Source organism: Chiloscyllium punctatum, chromosome 4 (assembly GCF_047496795.1).
Source record: "Chiloscyllium punctatum isolate Juve2018m chromosome 4, sChiPun1.3, whole genome shotgun sequence".
In the NCBI taxonomy this organism is placed as follows: domain Eukaryota; kingdom Metazoa; phylum Chordata; class Chondrichthyes; order Orectolobiformes; family Hemiscylliidae; genus Chiloscyllium; species Chiloscyllium punctatum.
Window position 1 is genome coordinate 49,450,258 of NC_092742.1, and position 21,451 is coordinate 49,471,708.

The 21,451-nt window shown below is 38.0% G+C and overlaps 1 protein-coding gene across 3 annotated transcripts in view; it reads right to left on the minus strand.

The window, feature by feature from the left end:
- akt1 (v-akt murine thymoma viral oncogene homolog 1) overlaps nucleotides 1-21,451 on the minus strand; it is a 123,863-nt gene that overhangs the window by 5,777 nt on the left and 96,635 nt on the right. For all 3 annotated transcript variants that reach the window (XM_072568633.1, XM_072568632.1, XM_072568631.1), the window contains 5 exons: nucleotides 20,860-20,991; nucleotides 20,610-20,675; nucleotides 18,037-18,105; nucleotides 16,807-16,932; nucleotides 16,399-16,527 (listed from right to left, as the gene is read on the minus strand). In XM_072568633.1, coding sequence (XP_072424734.1) covers nucleotides 16,399-16,527; nucleotides 16,807-16,932; nucleotides 18,037-18,105; nucleotides 20,610-20,675; nucleotides 20,860-20,991 — 522 coding nt within the window. The remainder of the gene's footprint in view (nucleotides 1-16,398; nucleotides 16,528-16,806; nucleotides 16,933-18,036; nucleotides 18,106-20,609; nucleotides 20,676-20,859; nucleotides 20,992-21,451) is intronic.

A 21,451-nucleotide genomic window follows, 5' to 3' on the forward strand; every position in this document is an offset into this window, starting at 1 on the left:
GATGACCAAGGCACCATGGTACAGGAAGCCATTCAAGTGGGGTTGGGATTAGGGTTACGGCTCGGGTTAGGGTTCAGGACATGTGCTCTGGGTTGGAAGAAGAATTTACAGTGGAGAGGGAGGATCCAGTTGTTGTGATCCACGAGGGCATCAATGACATAGGTACAGCTAGAAAGAGGCTCTGCATAGTCATTGTAAGGAGTTTGATATCCAATTAAGCAAAATCTCAAAGCTAACCTGTGAACTATTACTTGAGCTACATGCAAATTGGCATCAGGTCAACAATGTTAGAGAGATAAATATCTAGCTGGAAGACTGACGTGTGAGAAATGGGTTCCCATTCATAGGCATGGCAGCAATACTGGAGAAAATGGGATCTATACTGGTGGAACAGTCTACATCTGAACCATACTGGGACAGGGGTTATTGCCAACTCCAGAACTAAGAACATAGCGTGGGTTTTAAACTAAACAGTGGGGCAAGGGCCCAAGTTTAAGAAGTTGTGAACAAAGAACAAAGAAAATTTATAGCCCAGAAACAGGCCCTTCGGCCTTCTAAGCCTGAGCCGATCCAAATCTACTGTCTAAACATGTTGCCCAATTCCTAAGCATCTGCATCCCTCTGCTCCCTGCCCACTCATGCATCTGTCCAGACACATCTTAAATGAATCTACCATGCCTGCCTCTACCACCTCTGCTGGCAACGTGTTCCAAATGCCCACCATCCTCTGTGTGAAGTACTTGCCATATGTATCCCCCTTAAACATTCCACCTCTCACTTTGAAAGCATGACCTCTCATTAATGAATCCCTCACCCTGGGAAAAAGCTCGTCTCTATCCACCCTGTCTATACACTTCGTGATTTTGTAAATCTCAATCAGGTCCCCCCTCAATCTTCTTTTTTCTAATGAAAACAAACCAAGTCTGTGTGATTGCAATAACGTCATACTCCCAGGCACCAATCCAAGCCCTAAGTGCTTCTGCCTTACAATCTATACTCTTTGCATTAAAGTAGATGCATTTCAGGCCACCAGTTCTTTTGAGCTCATCCGCTCTCTGCCTACTCTTCCCTTTATTAATACTATCTTCATGATTCTTAGTCTCCAGTCTCCACCTCACTGCCTACTTGTTTTCTCTTCTGGTTCCCAGTCCCCTGGCACATTAGTTTAAAACCTCCACAACAGCAGTAGCAAAAACTCCCCCAAGGGAGTGGTGAAATAAAAAACAGGGAAAAGCAACAGAGGAAGGAATTAATGTAGAAAATGATAAACGGACACTGGCAGCAAGGGACAGAGAATTCTAAGAGCAAATCTTCAGATAAGATTATAGGTTACAAAAGTAATAAAGGAAAATAGTTAAGGCACGTAGCATTCAAAACCAAGTAAAGGTTAATTTGCCATTGACCTAGCAGACCATAGGCTACTGTCTCATTAGAGAGAGATGACTGATGGTGGTTTAACCTACGTGACACCAAGCCTAAGGTAAAGGGTGAGGTTGAGAAGTCAGGGCCTTCACGTGAACTGCACTCTGTATGAGAATTGAACCCGTGCATCACTCTCCATGCAAACCGGCCTTTCAGTCAACTGAGCTGCAAAACAGATGAACTAGTAATCCAAACTGAGATAAATATGTACAATCTAGTGGCTATTATGGAGATGTGGCTGAAAGTTGACCTAGTTTGGGACCTAAACATTGGTGGGTACAGTCAGTTCTTCTATAATGCAGTGGTTGTGATCTTGTGCAACCCCATGTTATAGAAAAGTCACACTTTAGAAACATCGTTTAAAGTATTGGCGATCTAGTCACATTATAGACAACTCACGTTTTAAAAGTTTGTGCTTTAGAAACAGTTTTCCCAATTTGTCAATCACATTACAGCAAATACACATTAATGAAATGTGCATTATAGCAGAATGACCTGTGTGTTATATTTAGGAGACACAAGTGAGCTCAAAAAGGTGAAGAAGTGGCTTTGTTAAATAAATGTGACATTAGCTCAATAGAGAGAGAGATGATGTAAATTTTAGGAAACCAGGATTCAGAAGCTGTCTGAGTAGATGAGGAATAATAAAAGCAAAAGGTCATTTGTGGGAATTGTGTACAGCTCCCTAACATGGTAGGCCAAGGTATCAAGGAAGAAATAACAGATGCTTGTCAAATGGAAACAGCAATTGTCATGGGAGATTTTAACTGACACACAAACTAGAAAAATCATATGGGAACAAACAGTTTAGATGAGGAATTCATTGTATGCTTTCAGGACAATTTCTTAGACCAGCACTCGACCAAAGAAGCAGGCTATAGCAGACCTGGTTTTACCAATGAGATCGGAAAAATGACTGAACTATACTCAATGCAGCAAGCATAATATGATTGAATTTTAAGGAAAAGAAGTGTGAGCCCAAGATTTTGAATTTAAACAAGGGCAATTGAAGGGTATGTGATATGTAAACTTCAGAACTTTAATAACTGTTCATAAATTGAAAGAAGCACCATTAGCTCTGTCTGGAATAAACTGTTAAGGAATATGAACATATTCCTACAGAAATTGAAAGCAATTCGCCATGTCTGGGAAAAGAGGGAGTCGAAGCTACATGGACAAAACTAATTTGAGATTGGCTTGATAATTGGGTTTCTTTATTGCCACAAGGACAAATTATTGCCCTGTAGAATAATTTGAGGAGTTAATCACAGGAAAGTGAATCTTTACATAGATAGTCAATGCCAAACGTAACAAGGAACAAGGAAGCTACCTCTAATAAGATGGCAAGTTGCAGACTTGCAGTATTGCTGATGAAAGAATCTAAAACATCATAAATAATTTTACACCATAAACTTGAAAGAGAGAAAATTGTGTAAGGATTCAACTGGGACACAGAACTGGCTGGGCAACAGGAGACAGAGTAGTAGTGGATGGAAGTTTTGCATATATAAATGACTTGGAGGAAGGTATCGGTTGCCTGATTAGCAAGTTTGCGGATGACACTAAGATTGGTGGAGTAGTAGATAGTGAAGGGCACTATCAGAGAATACAACAGAATATACATAGATTGGAGAGATGGGCAGAGAAATGGCAGATGGAGGTCAATCTGGAAGTTGAATTTTAAGAGTGAACTATACCGTAAATGGAAACATCCTCAGGAAATTTGACATATAGTGAGATCTGGGTGTTTAGGTCCATCATTCCCTGAAGGTCGCAACACAGCTCAGTAAAGTGGTCCAATTCTTTCCTTCATTGGACGGGGTATTGAGTCCAAGAGTTAACAGGTCATGTTACAGTTGTAAAGGACTTTGGTTCAGCCGCATTTAGAATATTGTGTACATTCTGGTTGCCATATTACCAAAAGGACATGGGTGCTTTGGAGAGGGTGCAAAGGAGGTTCACCAGGATGTTGCCTGGTATGGAGGGCGCTAGCTATGAAGAGAGGCTGAATAGATTAAGATTATTTTCATTAGAAAGACACAGAGGTTGAGGGGGGACCTGATTGAGGTCTACAAAATCATAAGAGGCATAGACAGGGTGGACAGCAAGAAGTTTTTTCCCAGCATGCGGAACAAAATTACTAGGGGTCACGAGTTCAAAGTGAGAGGGGAAAAGTTCAAGGGAGATACGCGTGGTAAGTTCTTTAAGCAGAAGGTGGTGGGGACCTGGAACACATTGCCAACGGAGATGGTGGAGGCGGGAATTTTAGCATCATTTAAAATGTATCTAGAGAGATACATGAATGGGCAGGAAGCAAACGGATACAGATCCTTAGAAAATAGGCGGCAGGTTTAGATAGAAGAACCTGGATTAGTGCAGGCTTGGAGGGCTGAAGGGCCTGTTCCTGTGCTGTAATTTTCTTTCCTCTATGTTCTAACACCAGAATTCCTCAGGATCAGAACTTTGAAGAACAATGCAGCACCGTGGATCAAACCCTGGACATCAGCGGCAGACACTGTTAGTTGGAATCGTAGCAAATTTCCAGCATTAATCAGGTCACAGCCAAGTTGAGTTGTGAGGCTTAACGTACTTACTTGAGGGGTCTTATTTTGGTTGCTACGTGCAATGAAGTTTCAGTTCTTGATTATCCGTGAGACATTTTCATAAACAGCCAAATTAAAAGGTAACCAGTGGTGATTTACCCAGGCATGAAAACAGAGCTAGAGAAAAGTGAATTGGTGATTTAGGATAAAGGATAGACCAATAGAGGTAGAATGGCAAACATTTAAAGGAACATACCAGAAAGTGCAGAATAGTTACATTCTGACAATAAGAAAAATTAAGGGACGTACCCACCATCCATGGTTAACTAAAAAATTCAAAGACAATATTAAACAAAAGATGTGTAATTCAGCAAAGACAGGTAGCAGGTCAGAAGATTGGACAGAATATTTTTAAAAACTGCAAATTATTTCTTAAAGATTAATAAAAAGAGGGAGAAATTTAGCCAAATATATAAAAACAGCCACAAAAGTTAACAATATAATTGGTGATCCGACAGAAAATGAGTCCAGTGAGTTAGCAATGGAGGACAGGGAGATGGCAGATGAACTGACAGATATTTTTCTTCAGTCTTCATGAAGGAAGATACAAGTAGCATCCCAGAAATATCTAAATCATGAATAGAAGGGTGAGAGGAATTCAAGAAAATTACTATAAATAAGGAAGTAGTATTGAGTAATTTTTTAAAATTGCATGTTGGCAAATTGCTGGGTGGGACTAATGGATTTCATCCTATGATCTTAAAAATAGTTAGCACATTGATTTTAATTTTCCAAAACACATTAGATTCATGAAAGTTTCCTCTCGATTAAAAAATGATTTAGAATCCCTACAGTGTGGAAACAGGCTCTTCAGCACAAGAAGTCCACACTGACCCTCTGAAGAGTATCCCACCCAGACCCATTCCCCTATATTTACCTCTGACTAATGCACCTAAACAACACATCCCTAAATACTACAAGCAATTTAGCATGGCCAATTCACCTAACCTGCACATCTTTCGATTGTGGGAGGAAACAGAGCACCTGGAGGAAACCAAAGCGACATGTGGAGCATGTGCAAATCCAACACAAACAGTCGCCCAAGGCAGGAATTGAATCCGAGTCCCTGGCACTGTGAGGTAGCTGTGCTAACCACTGAGCCACCATGCCGTGCAGGCATGACTTATGTCACTCCTTTATTCAAAATGGGAGGGACGCAGAAACCAAGGTCAGTTTAATATTGGTTATAGGGGAATTGTTAGAAGTTTCTTCCTGACATAAGTGGCTCAGTGGTTAGTGCTGCTGTCTCACAGTGGCAGGGACCTGGGTTCATTTCCAACCTCAAGCAACTGTCTACGTGGAATGTGCACATTCTCCCGATGTCTGCATGGGTTTTCTCCCACAGTCCAAAGATGTGCAGGTTAGATAGATTTGCCACACTAAACTGCCCATAGTGTCTCGGAATGTGCAAGCTTGGTGGACTGGTCATGAGAAATACACAGTTTCAGGTATTTGGTGGGTGGGTCAGGGTGGGATGCTCTTCGGAGGGTCAGTGTGGACTCAATGGCCTGTTTCCACACTTGCCTGGTCTGGAGAGAACGTCTTATGAGGAAAGGTTGAGAGACTTGGCTTTGTTCTCATTGGAGAGAAAAAAGGCTCAGAGGGGATTTAATAGAGACATACAAGATGATCAGAGGATTAGAAAGTGTGGACAGCGAGAGTCCTTTTCCTAGGATGATGACATCAACTTGTATATAAGGATGTAGCAACAAATTGAGGGGTGATAGGTTTAAGACAAATGTCAGCAGCAAGTTCTTTGCCCTGCCTGCTAATGTAGTTAACTCAGCCACATTAGAGGCTTTTAAACAATCCTTGCCTAAGCACATGGATGATGATGGGATAGTGTAGGGGGATGGGCTTAGATTAGTTCACAGGTTGGCGCAACATCGAGGGCCAAAGGGCTTGTTCTGCGCTGTATTGTTCTATGTTCAATGTTCTATAGGGATTTTATGACGACATGGTAACAGGGAACTTCAGTAAGTTCAAGGCAATCAGGCAGATCCAACATGGTTTAGCCAAATGCCAATCATGATTAACTAATTTATTGGAGTTGTTTGAATTTATACTATAGATAAAGGATAACCAGTAGATGTACAGAATTTCAATTTCCAAAAAACATTTGATAAGGTACCACATCAAATGTTACTGTACACAATAAAAGGTCATGGTGTTGGAGGTGATGTACTGGCCTGATTAGAAGATTGGCTAGTTAACAGGAGTAGGAGTAAATTTGTCTTTTTCAGGCTGGTGTAATGTCACATATGGTGTGCCATAGGGGTCAGTATTGGGCCCTCAAATTTTACAATTTATATAAATGATTTAGATGACAAGACCAAAGCTAAATTTGCTGATGACCCAAAGTAGGAAAGTGTGTTGTGAAGAGGACATAAGGAGCCTACAAAGGGATATTGAAGGGTTAAGTGAGTGAGCAAAGATTTGGCAAATGGAAAATAACGTAGAAAAGAGTGAAAGCATCCATTTTGACAGAAAGAGTAAGAAAAAGCATATTATCTAAATTGTGAAGAGTTGCAGAATTCTGAGATGCAGAGAGATCTCGGTGTCCCAGTGCACAAATTCCAGAAGATTAGCATAAAGCACAGCAAACAATCAGGAAAGCTAAGAGAAGGTTATGTTTTATTGTGAGGTGGATTGAATGCAAGAGTAGGGAGGTTATGCTTCAGCTATACAGAATATCGGCGAGACCACACTGGAGTATTGTGTACTGTACAGGTCACTGCAGTTATGGAAGGATGTTAATGCTTTGAAAGCAGTTCAGAAATAGTTTACTAGACTGATGCCTGGAATGGGTGGATTGCCTTATGAGGAAAGGCTAGACAGGTAGGCCTGCATCCTCTGGCATTTCTATCTGAGCTTGGCCCTACTGATTTTAATGTCAGCTCGGCATTCCTGCATGCCCCCAGTAACCTTTCATCTCCTTGGTTAGTAGAATACACTTAACTTTGCCTTAAAATTATTGTAATATTCTGTTTGTAGGATGTGCATTCATAAATCATATTTTAGTATAGAAAAATGTTATAAGGTTTATCAAAGAGACTTGAAGAAAAGAGACACTGACAAATAAAAGAATAACATGGATGACCAAAAACTTAGCCAAAACATTGTATTTTAAGAAGTCTTAAAGGAGGAAATTTAAGTGGAAAGGTTTAGGGAAGAAGTTCATGTAAGTAGCAATAAAGCAGCTGAATCCATTGAAGTCATTGATGAGGTAAAGTGAGGGAGACCATTCTCTTGTCAGAGAAATGGAGTATTTTAAATTCCAGAACTGGGAATTAACATAGGTCTGCACAGAAAGTGATGATGGGTAAACAGGCCTTAGTCCAAAACATTCCAGTGTACAACTTTTGAAAAGTTGGAATTCATCAAAGGGTAAGGCTGAAAGATGTGAATGTTAGAGTCATCTGGTCTGAAGGTGATAAAAGCCATACAAGTGAAGAAAACTGCACTTAGGATTTTGATATATAAATGATCCATTATTTACCTAAAAAGTTGTATACTTAACTGAAAGGTTCTGAAACAATGCAATATAAAGGTTTCACCATAAACACTGATTACAGATACAGTACATTCTGAGAAACCTTCTATCACCATTAATTTATAAAGGGCTAAACCTATAATGGTTTGGATTCTAGGATAGAAATGATGACCATGCTGTCAGCTTTTGCTATAATTATTCTCTAAAACTGATTCTAACTTCAGAATGAACACACATGCAGTTAAACACATTCAGAAATTTCAGCTCGTGATTGTGTACATTTTGATCAGGCACAGTGAGAAGTGTTCATTGCCCTTCAGTTTATGACCTATTAGAAAATCAGGAAACTGACAAGAACATTCCCTTTCACCCAACAATCCCAAAATGGAAGCTCTTGAAAATTGCACTTTGTCAATTGTTTGTAATTTAGTATTTGTTTATCCGATAGAAGCTGGGTTATTGAATTCATTCAGGCAGTTGAACGTTTTTTTTCCTTATTCACTCATGGGATTTAAGTGTTGCTGGCTAGGCATTTATTGCCCAGCCTTAATTGCCCTTGAGAAGATGGTGCTGAAATGCCTTTTTGAACCTTTAAAATCCAAATGATATAGGTACACCTATTGTGCTTCTCAAAAGGGGGAGTACCAGGATTTTGACTCAGCACCAGTGAAGGAACTAATAGAGTTCCAAGTCAAGATAGTGTGAGCCATGGAACAGAAATTGTAAGTGGTAGTAGTACCGAGTAAATGCTGCTTTAGTTGTTCTAGGTGGTAAGGGTCATGGGTTTGTAACATTATGTCTAAGCAGCCTTAGGTTGTTTGGAAATTTTATGTTTTTTTTATTAAGTTAACTGTGAATTTAAACTTACATTTCAAGGAAAAAAACACTTCTTTTCAGTTCAGAATCAAATATCTTCTGAAATTACCTCAATACGTTCATAGGGTGATTTCACTGACCTCCTTAATTGAATTTTTAGTTGGTATAACTGCTCATTTTTAATTCTTAAAAAGGTTTGTAGAGAAATCTAAAACTCATCTGCTGACAGGAATCTGAGCAGGTATTATGTTACTTACACACAGGTCTATTTACAGCAGCTCCTGCCTGAATGATTCAAACCAAACGACAGCTGGTTGTACAGCTGCCCCATATATGTATAGGAGGAACACAGCTGCTTGCCAGCCAGAATTCCAGGAGCTACACTCATCAACTCTTTTAAGAGTAATCAGAATCTTTTCTACTGCTTGGAAGGTGTCACTCTGCACCCAATATTCACGATAATCTTATCGACAAAACAGAAAATTAAAAGACGCAACTTTCCAAAAATGTTGTGGTTAATTAAATGCATCTTAATTAGGATTAATCATACCCTCCCCCTCTTCAGGTGCTTGCAATACTGACTTGCAGTGCATTTTATTACAAGTTCCACAGCTGTCACTTCAAATCCCCACACAGAGTTCCTGATCCATTTCATACTAACAACCCTTTACTGGCAGGAACAGCCATCAAGTTGCAGTGGTCCAATGTACAAAAGTATTAGTCAGAGTTAATTCTGCCAACAGCATTGCTTTTCATTGCTCCACTGTAAAATGAAGGTAGGAGACAAATCTAACAGAACAGCATTATCAATGCTCCCTAGATTAAAGCACACAATCCCAAAAATGCTGAAGTAAGGCTTGGAAGAAAGATGTTAAAATTAGATTCTATGATGATAGTAATCTGTAGAAACTGCCTAAATACAGCAATGGATCTCAAATTCTCATGTTAAAAATAAACAACAGCTTTGTTTTCAATTCCTTTCAATTGGCTCCAGAGAGAAAGTCCACTAGTACACCTGAGTCTTTCTAACTGCAGGGAGTTAACAGACACATGCAATAAAACTAGCACTTAGTTTCACAAGCGTACTTTGGTCAAGTTCAAATTGAACTTGATGTTTCAATTCCTTTATTATTTGTGCCTCCTTAAAACAACAGAGCACAACAAGTTTATTCTGATGTAAGGTCACAGATCTGAAATGTTAAGTCTGTCTCAGACAGCATCTGTGGTGGAGAAACAACTGAGTATTTCCAGCATCATTCGGTTTTATTTCTGACTTCCAGCATCGGCAGTATTTTGCTTTTGTACGCCAAGTCGCCATTGTTGCTTCTCCATTAACAAACTTCACTTATTTATAATAATCAGTCTACAACATTGTCAGGATTATATCAGGAAATATTCAGGCTTTAGCTTTTTACCTGGAGACCTCTTGATTTCAGCTGTGCTGTCAGAAAGGAAACCTCCCAGCCACATTCAGAGATTACATATAGTGAAAGTGCAAGAGCTCAGCCGGCTGTTCTCGCACACCAACAGCCAGAATCCTTTCATCCTTCAGGGAATCAGTGTGTGGTTGGCAAGGCCAACGTTTGTTTCTCACCTCTAATTTATTGCCCTTCAGAAGGTGATGGTCAGCTGCTTTCATGAACCAGTGATGTCTGTCTCGTGTGGGTATACCTACAATGTTGTTAGGAAGGGAGTTTATAGCCAAAGAATAGCAAAGGAATATAATATTGTTCGAAACCAGAATGATTGGAAGAAAATTTGCAGGCATGGGTGTTCACATGTATCTACAATCCTTGTCCTTCCTGGTGATTAGATTAGATTCCCGACAGTATGGAAATAGGCCCTTCGGCCCAACAAGTCCACACTGACACTCCAAAAAGAGTAACCCCCAGACCATTTCCCTATCCTATATTCACCCATGACTAATGTATCTAAGACTATGGGCAATTTAGCAAGGCCAATTCATCTGACCTGTACATCTTTGAATTGTGGGAGGAAACCGGAGCACCCAGAGGAAACCCACGCAGACACGGGGAGAACATGCAAACTCCACACAGACAGTCGCCCAAGGCTGGAATCGAACCTGGGTCCCTGGCACTGTGAGGCAGCTGTGCTAATCAATGAGCCACTGTGCCACCCCAAGGAAGTCACATGTTTGGAAAGTGCTGTTAAAGTTGTCTTGGTAAAATACTGCCACTATGTGTCGATAGCGGAGGAAGTGGATACTTGTGATGGTGAATGGAATGCCAAATAAGCAGGCTCATTGGAATGGTATTGAGCCTGAGTGGAACCACACGCATCCAGGTAAGTGGAGAGTATCCCATCACACTCCTGACCTGTATCTTGCAGATAAGAGACAGACTTTGGGAATCAGGAGGTGAATTAAATCCACAGAAGTTTCTTGTAACCACTATTATTATGGTTGTTCGGTTCTTTTTCTGGTCACCTGCAATTTTCGGAATGTTATATTAGGGGATGCAAAGATGATAATGTCATTAGTTATTAAGGGCAATGGTTAGATTCTCTCTTGTTGGAGATGGTCAATGCTTGACAATTATTACTTGCCACATCTCAGTCAAAATCTGAACGTTGTCCAAGCCTTGCTGTGCATGGACATGGACTCCTTCAGTATCTGAGAGCTTACAAATGGCACAGAACATCAAGTAAATATAAGTGAACATCCATTCTGACCTTATGATAGAAAGAAGGCCATTGGTAAAGCAGCTTAAGATAGTTGGGCCTAGGACACTATCCTGAGGAATCCAACAACCATGTTCTTGGACCAAAGTGATTGGATACCAAGAATCACAACCAATTTCCTTTGGGTTGGATATGACTGCAACAAGTCAAAAATTTTAAAAAGGTCCAGGAGGAATTCAGCAGATCTGGCAAAATCTGTGAAGAGAGAAACAGAATGAATGTTCCAAGTCCAATAATGATTCTTCAGAATTCAGGTGGAAAGTTTTCCCTTATTGGAAGTGACTTGAGTTTGACTGGGGCTATTTGATGCCATGCTCAGTGAACTGCATCAGTCAACCTTATGTCATGAGCAGCTGGTCCCATCTCACTGTTACATCATCCATTATCATTACTCCCAACTTATGGAATGCACATTATTAAAAAAAAAGTTCTCCCTCTTAACATTACTAATCTAATCTTAACATTTGAATGAGTTCTACTGCATAAGAAGTCCTAGTTGCTGTTTCTATTCAATTATCCAAGGCAGGTTCATTTAGATGTTTTTTAACCCAGTTCCACTAATCTAACATCTCATTCATTGCATTGAGAGCTCAAAGGCAGTAATTCACTCATCCCTCAGCCAGTAAATTATGCAAGCCAAGAACACTTCAAAGAAAGAAGAGTATAGTCACTCAAACGGTCACAACTAAGCTTTGCCCTCTTGCTCTTCACTTTGTTATCTTCTGTGTCTCAAAACATCCAGCAGAGCCATCAGCTTAGCTTTAGGTTGCAAGTCATTCCTTTCTCCATGTTAGTACTTTCTGAAGTCATCAATATTAAAACTCAAAACTCAAACAACTGTCCTGTTTGTTCCCGGCAACAAAAAATATTCTATTAATAAAAGAAAATACTATGCATGTTGGAAAGTTAAAATAGAAACAAAGTGCTGGAGAATTTCAGCAGATCTGGTAGCGTGTGGAAAGAAATATTTGACATTTTGAGTTCAATATGATTTTTTCTTCAGAACTGCTGTTATTTGACTGAGCAGGGCAATCAGTCCTAATTTGACACAGATGAGCCTAACTAGGATTGCTGGATAGTGCTCCCCAGTGGCTGTCTCCCTAATAAAAAGCAACTGAGATCAATTGCACCAGCCTTCCACCAGCTGATAAACTTGGATCAAACCTAAGACTTGCTACCTGAATATCCTGTTATTCAGTGCAGGGAAGCAACAGATTGGAATAATTGTTTTCAAGTGGAAGGAGCCTCTCAAAAGGTTCCTGATTCATGGAGGTACCATCAATAAAAGTGACTTCAATTAATCACAGGCTGCTGTTAAGTAACTCAGCTGTAAAAATAAAAGGAACTCTGATGGCATCTGCAGAATGCCCAACCACATCCCCATTTGTGAATATTACGTTGAAACAATGAGAAAAACCAAAGTCTGTTAAAATGGGTAGCACTAGAATATCACAAATACAACGCGTGACAGCTGTTTAACACAATTTACAAGAGGAACCAAGGCAGTGATAAACACTGAAGCCTTTGATAACCAGAAGCTCACATTTCCAAGATACTCCCATTCCCAGAACCAAATTCCATCATGCAGCTAAAAACAACTATACAACAACTGTGTAAACAGAAGCAACTATTTTGCATTCCAGTACCCATGTTAAAAGATGACATTAAAGCAAAAGAAGCATCCACTTTTTCAACAGAAGTGCATAATTTCAAGGTTAGCAAACAGAAAGTGTGAAGTTTTAAATTTGCATTTCAGTACAATCAACCAGACTTAACAAATTGATCTTATTTAAAAGTTTCTTAGTTTTCAATATCTCGAGGTCCTTCTTAATGGAATTCTTCTGCCCACCTTCAGCTTTTATTAATGACAGCATAATTTTCAATAGTACCACTGTTCAATGCAACATGGACTTAGAAAGGAGTTTGCAAGAGTACACTCTTGAATGTTTAGATTCATTGTTGAAACATAGGAACAAGGGGCAGCATCAAGCCATTCTGTATTCTCAAGCTTTCTATCCCAATCGTAATACTGTAGCTGATCTTATTTGTAACCTTAAACCCATACTCCTGCCTCTCCCTCATAATTTTCCACCCTCTTGCTTAACAAGAATATATCTACCTCTGCCTTGAAGATATCCAAGGGCTTGCTTTCAACCACCTTTTCAGATATTGTGTTCCAAAGACTCATGACCCTCAGAGAAATAAATAAATGTGACTCCCTGATTTTTAAACAGTGACTCATGTTTCTACATTCTCTCATAAGAGAGAAATATTCTCACCACACCTACCCTGTTAAGACCCTTCATGATTTTACATATTTCACTCGTGGCATACTTACTTTTCTAAATTCCTCTGGATAGAAGCCTAGTCTGTCTAATCTTTCCTTATAAAAACAGCCCAACCTTTCCAGTACAATGCTGGTAAGCTTTCTTTGAACTGCTTCCAATGCATTTATATCCTTGCTAAAATAAGGAGTCCAATACTTTGCACAGTCCTCCAGATGTGGTCTCAATTGTGTTCCATACAAGTGAAGCATAAGCTCCTTACTTCTGTATTCAAATCGGTCTGTGATAAATGACCACACCCTGTGAACTTTAATAATTACTTGCTGTGACTGCAAACTAACCTTTACTAATTCATGCACTAGGGCACCCAGATTCCTCTCTATTGCAGAGCTCTGCAATCTCTCACCATTTAGATAATATGCTTTGTTTAAATTCTTCATATACTGGAAAATTTCACATTATATTGTGCCAGATTTTTGTTTACTGACTTAAACTATTTTTATCTTTTTGTAGCCTCTTTATATGTACACTTCACTACCTATCTAGGTCATCAGCTGCAGAGCATGCTGTTCTAAGAAATAAGCCTAAAAACATTCTATGAACTGTTCATCTAGACTACCTTTGTCAGTCAATATGTAGATTCAAATTTCCCATGACTATCACCGTACCTTTCTGATAAGCTCTCATTTCTTCCTTTATGCTTCACCTTATCATGCGGTTACTGTTCAGGGCTGAAGCATCACTCCCATAAGTGACTTATTTTCTTTATCATTTTCTATCTCTACCCAAGCTGCTGCTACATCTTGATTTCCTGAAGTTAGATCGTTTCTCACTATAGTGCTAATCCAGTATTAACTAACAGAATTACCTTTATACCTTTTCCAAACTTCCTGCCTTCCTAAGAATTCATGTCCCGGCAATGTCATCCTGCAGCCATTTCTATGTAATGATTGTTTGTATCTATTTATTTTTATTTGTGCTCTGTTCTCAGCTATTCTGATTTAAATCCTATATGCATTCAGATACAGGGCCCTTAGTTTTATCATTTTATTCTCTTGGTAAATTCAAGGCTTTTTTTTCCCTTTGATTTGTAATTTCATGATTCATTTAGAATTTCTCAAATTAATACATTTTCTTTTGGCCTTGATTCTACCCTTTACTTACTGCATGTTCACAAACTTTATCCTTTCCCTGTATTATTTATTCTTGACTTTATGCTGCTTCCTTAATTTTGCAGTTAGTAAGGACATTGGGCCCATCAGGCTTCATTGAGAGACCGTCCAATCAACGCAGATCTGAGTTTCCCCAGTACTGATGTCAATGCCCCACAAACCGATTGAAACATTAAGATTTCATAAATTCCTATTATCTATTCTCTGGTCAGAGTCCAAATATGGTTATGAAAAATAACTTAAGCTGTGGTCTTTGAGTCACATTTATAATAATATATTCAAAACTATAATATCAAGCCTTTCCAAGTGAAATGCCATTCAACTTGATGTTCAATACTAGTGTCAATGTTTGACACTAACTTCTTAAACTTTCTTCTGGGAGGTATGTTGCAAAACACTTTTCCTTGATTGAAAATAAACTTTATCAATGACATGCTAAATTTATTGGTTAAACACTTTTCACTTAATCTGTAAGTGAGGTTTTCCTGCATTATGCACTTAAGTTTGAACTGCAGCTGAAAATGGTATCAATGAAGTTTATAACCTCACAACACGTCATATGGGTTTACGGAAATTGCCAGATCACACACAAATACACATACAACATGTTTAAATCTCCTATGATTACTAAAACATATCTAAGTAATTTTAACTTACAGAATATTTTGATGTTCTTCCAACAATCCTAATTTTTAAAAGCTACGACAAGCCAGCCTTTTTTTTCCAAAATGCCCCCAAGCATAGTACTATAAAACCCTACGAATTGATTTGTACAAACTATTACTGTGCAGCAAACTTCTCATCAGACCTGTTGTTTGAAACAACTGCTGCAAACAGTAGGATTTTCAAAACAAAACACAGAAACAAATGACAGGAAAGTGATTCAAGTCAAGTAAAATTTAAAAAATTGCATTAAGTTTCCAAAGTTACTGAAGTGATACTTCAATGCTTACTTACATGCAAATAAGAGAAACAAATGGTTCACAGTGTGGTATTTGCAAAGGGAACCAAGTGTCCAGCAACAAAATCTCATGGTTAAAAGATGAGGAAGTTTAAAAGATGAGGAAGTGTGTTAAAATTAACAATGTGCCATTCCAAAAGCGGTTAATAGACAAATATTGCTATCAAAGTAAAGTCTGATATTTCTGCTTTAAGGGTTTACAAATTAAATTAGTTTAAATTCAAAGAAATTTTTGCTTTGCTCAAAATTTAACTTAACACCAGTTTCAAATGGTAAGTTTTGTGCGAACTGGAAGGATATGCATTTACAGAAAATCTCTCAGTCAACAGACATCCCTAAGTACTTTATAGCCAATTAAGTGCTTTTGAAATTTAGTCACTGTAGGGAAATACTGCATTTAATTTAGCACAACCAGGTCTTACAAACTACATCAAATACAATACCATCAAGTCCATTTTCTAAAATGCTGGTTAAGATATAAACATTAGCCAAAACATTGAGAATATTTCACTGCTTTTCTTCAAATAATGTCCACCTAACAGAATGGCTAGAGCCTGATCTAGTTTATCATGAAGGAAAGCTCTTCTAACAATGCTATATGGTAATGGAGAATGCTGCAATGAGTCTGAATAAAATTTGTTTCTATTAATTTCAAATCCATAACAAATGGATCAGCCAGCACTAAATAGTCACACTCACTCACTCAAACACGGAGAGGTTAATTTATTGGAATACTACTAGACTAATTTAAGGTTAGCTGTTGAGAGTCAGCAGTAAAGTACTTACATTGAACATCAGGTTGAATGGCATTTCACTTGGAAATGCTTGATGTTAACAATAGAAAATAAATGTAGTAAGCATGCTTTGTTCTCCAGCCATGTTACCCCTTATTTGATAAAGCACAAATATTCTTATAGGATAAAAGTAATAAACTGAAACAGCAAACCTCTGGTGCAAGATATTCTGGTGTTCCACAGAACGTTCTCATAGTTGCTCCATCCTTGATACCTTCTTTACAAAGCCCAAAGTCAGTTATCTTAATGTGACCATCATTGTCCAGCATAAGGTTTTCCAACTAAATAAAATTAAGCAACAGCAACTGAGCATAAAGTAACTAATTATTATTCAACTTAAAACTGTTAAATTAATTTTCACTCTAAACGTGAATGCCCTGATATATTCCTAAACCATTTAAAGATATGATTTTTTATTTGAGTGAATCAATATCCCCTTTTGGGAAATCTTAATGGTAATTCCACAAAGAGAAATATACATCACATCAGTCAAGCGCATTTTCTAACTGACAATTTACGAGAGTCAAAGAATGCAATGCACTACACTATGTCCTTCTTACCTTAAGATCTCTATAGACTACATTTTTTTCAGAATGGAGATAATCTAAAGCAGAAACAATCTCTGCTCCATAGAAACGGGCACGGTCCTCAGAAAAAACACGTTCTCTTGATAGGTGAAAGAATAACTGAAATAAAAACATGTACAAGGTGTTACAAATAAAAAATCTGACCACAGTCATTCATGTTTCAATTACAAGTGAATTATTCTGTAAATTTGTCCAATAAGCAATCTGAGCTATACAGGGCAAGGGAGTTCAATGGGGTCCAATGCTGAATCATTTCTGCCAAGATAAAGGGACAGATATTACATCTGATTTCAGACCATTGGATGGAGAAGGAAGGGCAAAATATTATTTAGAACTTTAGTCACTACAAGTAGAAGCATTGCTAAAATGAGAACTCTCGTCAGCAATAGCTGTGATTCTCATCATAGAAAAGGTTAAATGTACCGAGTATTATGATTCCATCTGATGGTAGTACTACAAGTCAGACCTCAGAGTTAAACCTGGCTTAATAGAATATAAATTTTAGTTTTACAATTTGGTTGCCATGGTGGTCAGTCACTAAATGTATTCACACAAGACTATCAAAATACTTAGATCAAAAGTACAAAAATTTATGATACAGAAGGGGAAAAAATTAAGTCATCATAAAGAAAATTTGAAACGATTAAAAAAAAACAAGAAAAAATTGTCCCTTGTTCATGCCAATGTGCTTTACAGAAACTCAGACACAGTAAAGGATCATTCCTTGGTTATCTTTTAAATTCTGGACAACCTTGGCATATCTTTCCAGCCCTGAGCCAATTGGAGACTTTAAAAACCTAAATGGCATTCCTGCTAATAGGAATCACTTCTCCTCATAGTGAAGTCTAATTATGGCCATGGCCATCGGTTTTTCAGTAAGTCACAAAATTGAAATAAGATATTAATTTGCCCAATAGCTTCCAAGGCATTTCACTGAAATCACGCACATTTTTAGAAAAGATGAACTTAGTTCACTGTTAAAAATTGACTTCCTAACTTTTTTAAAAACAACAAACAAGTCACCTACACAGTACTGAAACAAAAACCCAAATCATCTCTAGAACCCAAATTCCCAAATGATGATCCGATGTAATAAACCTTTATTAAATCAGGAATATCCTAAAAACAACAGGTAAGGAAATTGAAATTGGAGAAAATCGGACATTTTGGGTGTCATTTTCAATTAATAAATGTCCTCCATACCTCACCTCCGTTTGCATAATCCATAACAAAACACAAACGATCATTTGTCTGAAAAGAATACTTCAGTGCCTTGAAAATAAAAATACCTTAAATCAGAAACATAATTTAATAGAATTAAATAACTTCTTTTGTTGAAGTAACTATGTTATTTAATCATCATCAGCAATCCTTCTCTGCAATTAAATTTTAATTCTTATGAAAAGCCACTGTCGAATTAAGCCCTTCATCAGTCAGGTATTACTCTTCGATCAGAAGAATATGCGTGACAAGCAATTTTTTTTTGTAGTTCTAGTTTTGCTAGAAACAAGGAACTGTCTCATCTCTGCCTTAAGTCTCAGTTAAACTCATATGCAGCAAAAAAATACTGAGACAAATCAAGACTTTTTTTTTCTTTGATAATGTAATGGATTAAAATTTTCTTGTATATTGATCAGACAGGAAGGAACCTTTAACTTGTACACTACACAACTTATAAAACCCTACACACCTCAGGAATAAAGTATTTGATTATACAAATATTACCTTTGCTAACTCTGTGTAATATACTTGATGTAACTTGTAAGCATTTAAATTATATGCAATGTTTACACAATCAATGATAATAAGGTGAATGGAATTTTATTACTTGGTCTTTAATTTAATTGAATTAATTGGAAGAATTTATTTTTAAATGTATTCCATTTCATGAATACAGCATAGTCCTAACAGTGATGTATTTTGGCTTTAATAAAGTAATGCTGTGGGGGTAAAACTCAGAACACAAAATAATGTCCAATAATCAATTTAGTCATTTCAATGATATTTAAATACTCAACATCTGAAATCCTATCTCACAAATTTGACTTTTTTGAAGTAACAAAGAGGATTGATGAGGGCAGAGTGGTAAATGTGATCTATATGGACTTCAGTAAGGCGTTCAACAAGGTTCCCCATGGGAGACCGGTTAGCAAGGTTAGATCTCATGGAATACAGGGAGAACTAGCCATTTGGATACAGAACTAGTTCAAAAGGTAGAAGACAGAGGGTGGTGGTGGAGGGTTGTTTTTCAGACTGGAGGCCTGCAACCAGTGGAGTGCTATAAGGGTCGGTGCTGGGTCAACTACCTTTCATCATTTATATAAGTGATTTGGATGTGTGCATAAGGGGTATAGTTAGTAAGTTTGCAGATGACACCAAAATTGGAGGTGTAGTGGACAGCGAAGAAGGTTACCTCAGATTACAACGGGATCTTGATCAGATGAGCCAATGGGCTGAGGAATGGCAGATGGAGTTTAATTAAGATAAATGTGAGGTGCTGCATTTTGGGAAAGCAAATCTTAGCAGGATTTATACATTTAATGGTATGGTCCTAGGGAAGTGTTGCTAAACAGAGACCTTGGAGTGCAATTTCATAGCTTCTTAAAAGTAGAGTCACAGGTAGATAGGATAGTGAAAAAGGCGTTTTGTATGCTTTCCTTTATTGGTCAGAGTATTGAGTACAGGAGTCGGGAGGTCATGTTGTGGCTGTACAGGACATTGGTTAGGCCACTGTTGGAATATTGCGTGCAGTTCTGGTCTCCCTCCTATCGGAAGGATGTTGTGAAACTTGAAAGGGTTCAGAAAAGATTTACAAGGATGCTTCCAGGATTGGACGATTTGAGCTATAGGGAGAGGCTGAACAGGCTGGGGCTGTTTTCCCTGGAGAGTCGGAGGCTTAGGGGTGACCTTATCGAGGTTTATAAAATTATGAGGGGCATGGATAGGATAAATAGACAAAGTCTTTTCCCTGGGGTGGGGGAGTCCAGAACTAGAGGACATAGGTTTAGGGTAAGAGGGGAAAGGTATAAAAGAGACCTAAGGGGCAACTTTTTCACACAGAGGATGGTGCGTATGTGGAATGAGCTGCCAGAGGAAGTGGTGGAAGCTGGTACAATTACAACAACATTTAAAAAATCCTTTGGATGGGTATATGAATAGGAAGGCTTTGGAAGGATATGGGCTGGGTGCTGGCAGGTAGGACTAGATTGGGTTAGGATATCTGGTCGGCATGGACAGGTTGGACCCAAGGGTCTGTTTCCATGCTGTATATCTCTATGACTCTATGTGGTCACAGTGAGCTCTTGTGGCCAGATCAAAGGGATTCATTTCTTTCTCCTCTTTCGGTGAGGTTATAAGACCCTTGAAGTGTTCTACTTCCCATCCAGCTCATAGTTCAGGCCTTTTCTATCTGGTGGAATCAAATTTCTGAAACTCCAAACTTCTCCCAGAGTAATGTGCAACTAGATTATACCGCAATGTAAAGAAAACTGCCTTCACTTTCACCAAATGTTCATGACTGAAAAGATCAAATTGAATTAAAAATCATAAAGTTCATTTCAGAAAACATAATAATTGTGTTTTCAAAAACTCATTTGAATAGTTTGCTTTGACAGCTCTTAATACGAGAGAGCTGAAAGAGTGTGTTCAAATAAAAAAAAAACAATTAAACTGTACAATTTGAAAAGTCAAATTGGATGTATTGTGTGCATGCATTTTGAGATATTGTAACAGAGTAGTTAACTAACATTTCCTGAAGTCATTGAATAAGTACTTACAGTTAAGAATGGATGCCTAGAATTTTGTAACACTCTGTTTTCTGTCACAGTGTGCGCTACTTCATCCTGTATAAAAGATAAAAGAGTTACAGATCAAGAAAAACCAAGGTAGCAATAATACAGCTGCATTTCAATTAAAATAACAGATGGTAAATAAATAGATATTTTTAGAAGATTTAAGAATTTTGTGAAGCTTAATGAATTAAGCTATTTCCCAGCAGTGGTGGCAATGCATGTTTTTAAGAGTTACCTTTGCTACAATGACTTCTTTCTTAAGAATCTTCATGGCATAATATTTTCCAGAAGCTTTCTCTTTTACTAGAATTACCTTTCCAAATGTGCCTTTTCCAAGGAGTTTTAAGTATTCAAAATTATGCATAGTCTGCAACACAGCAAACAAAAACCAGCAAGTGTCCAACAGAAAACAAACATAGCCCCAATACATTCAAAATTTTACAGACAGAATACAATTGCTACAGAAAGATTTATTTTACACAGTATTAATAACTACACAGAAGGCATTACTAGCCTACTTCTCCTCCCAATTTGTAGGTTTGTATGGGCATTTTAAAGGGCTATGCACCTGAATTGCCAAATCGCATTGGACAGGCACTGTATTTAAATTTGTGCCTTGTAAAAAATATCCTGATGGTCAATGGATAATCTTACACTTACATTAAAATCCATCTGCTACAGCCATTTTCATTCACCTAATCTATCAATATCCTGTTATAATTTTATACTGTAGTCAACACAGTCTTCATTGCTGCCCAATTTTGTGTCATTGGCAAATTTGGATATTTGGCATTTGATGCCATTATCCAAGTCATAAACAGATATTG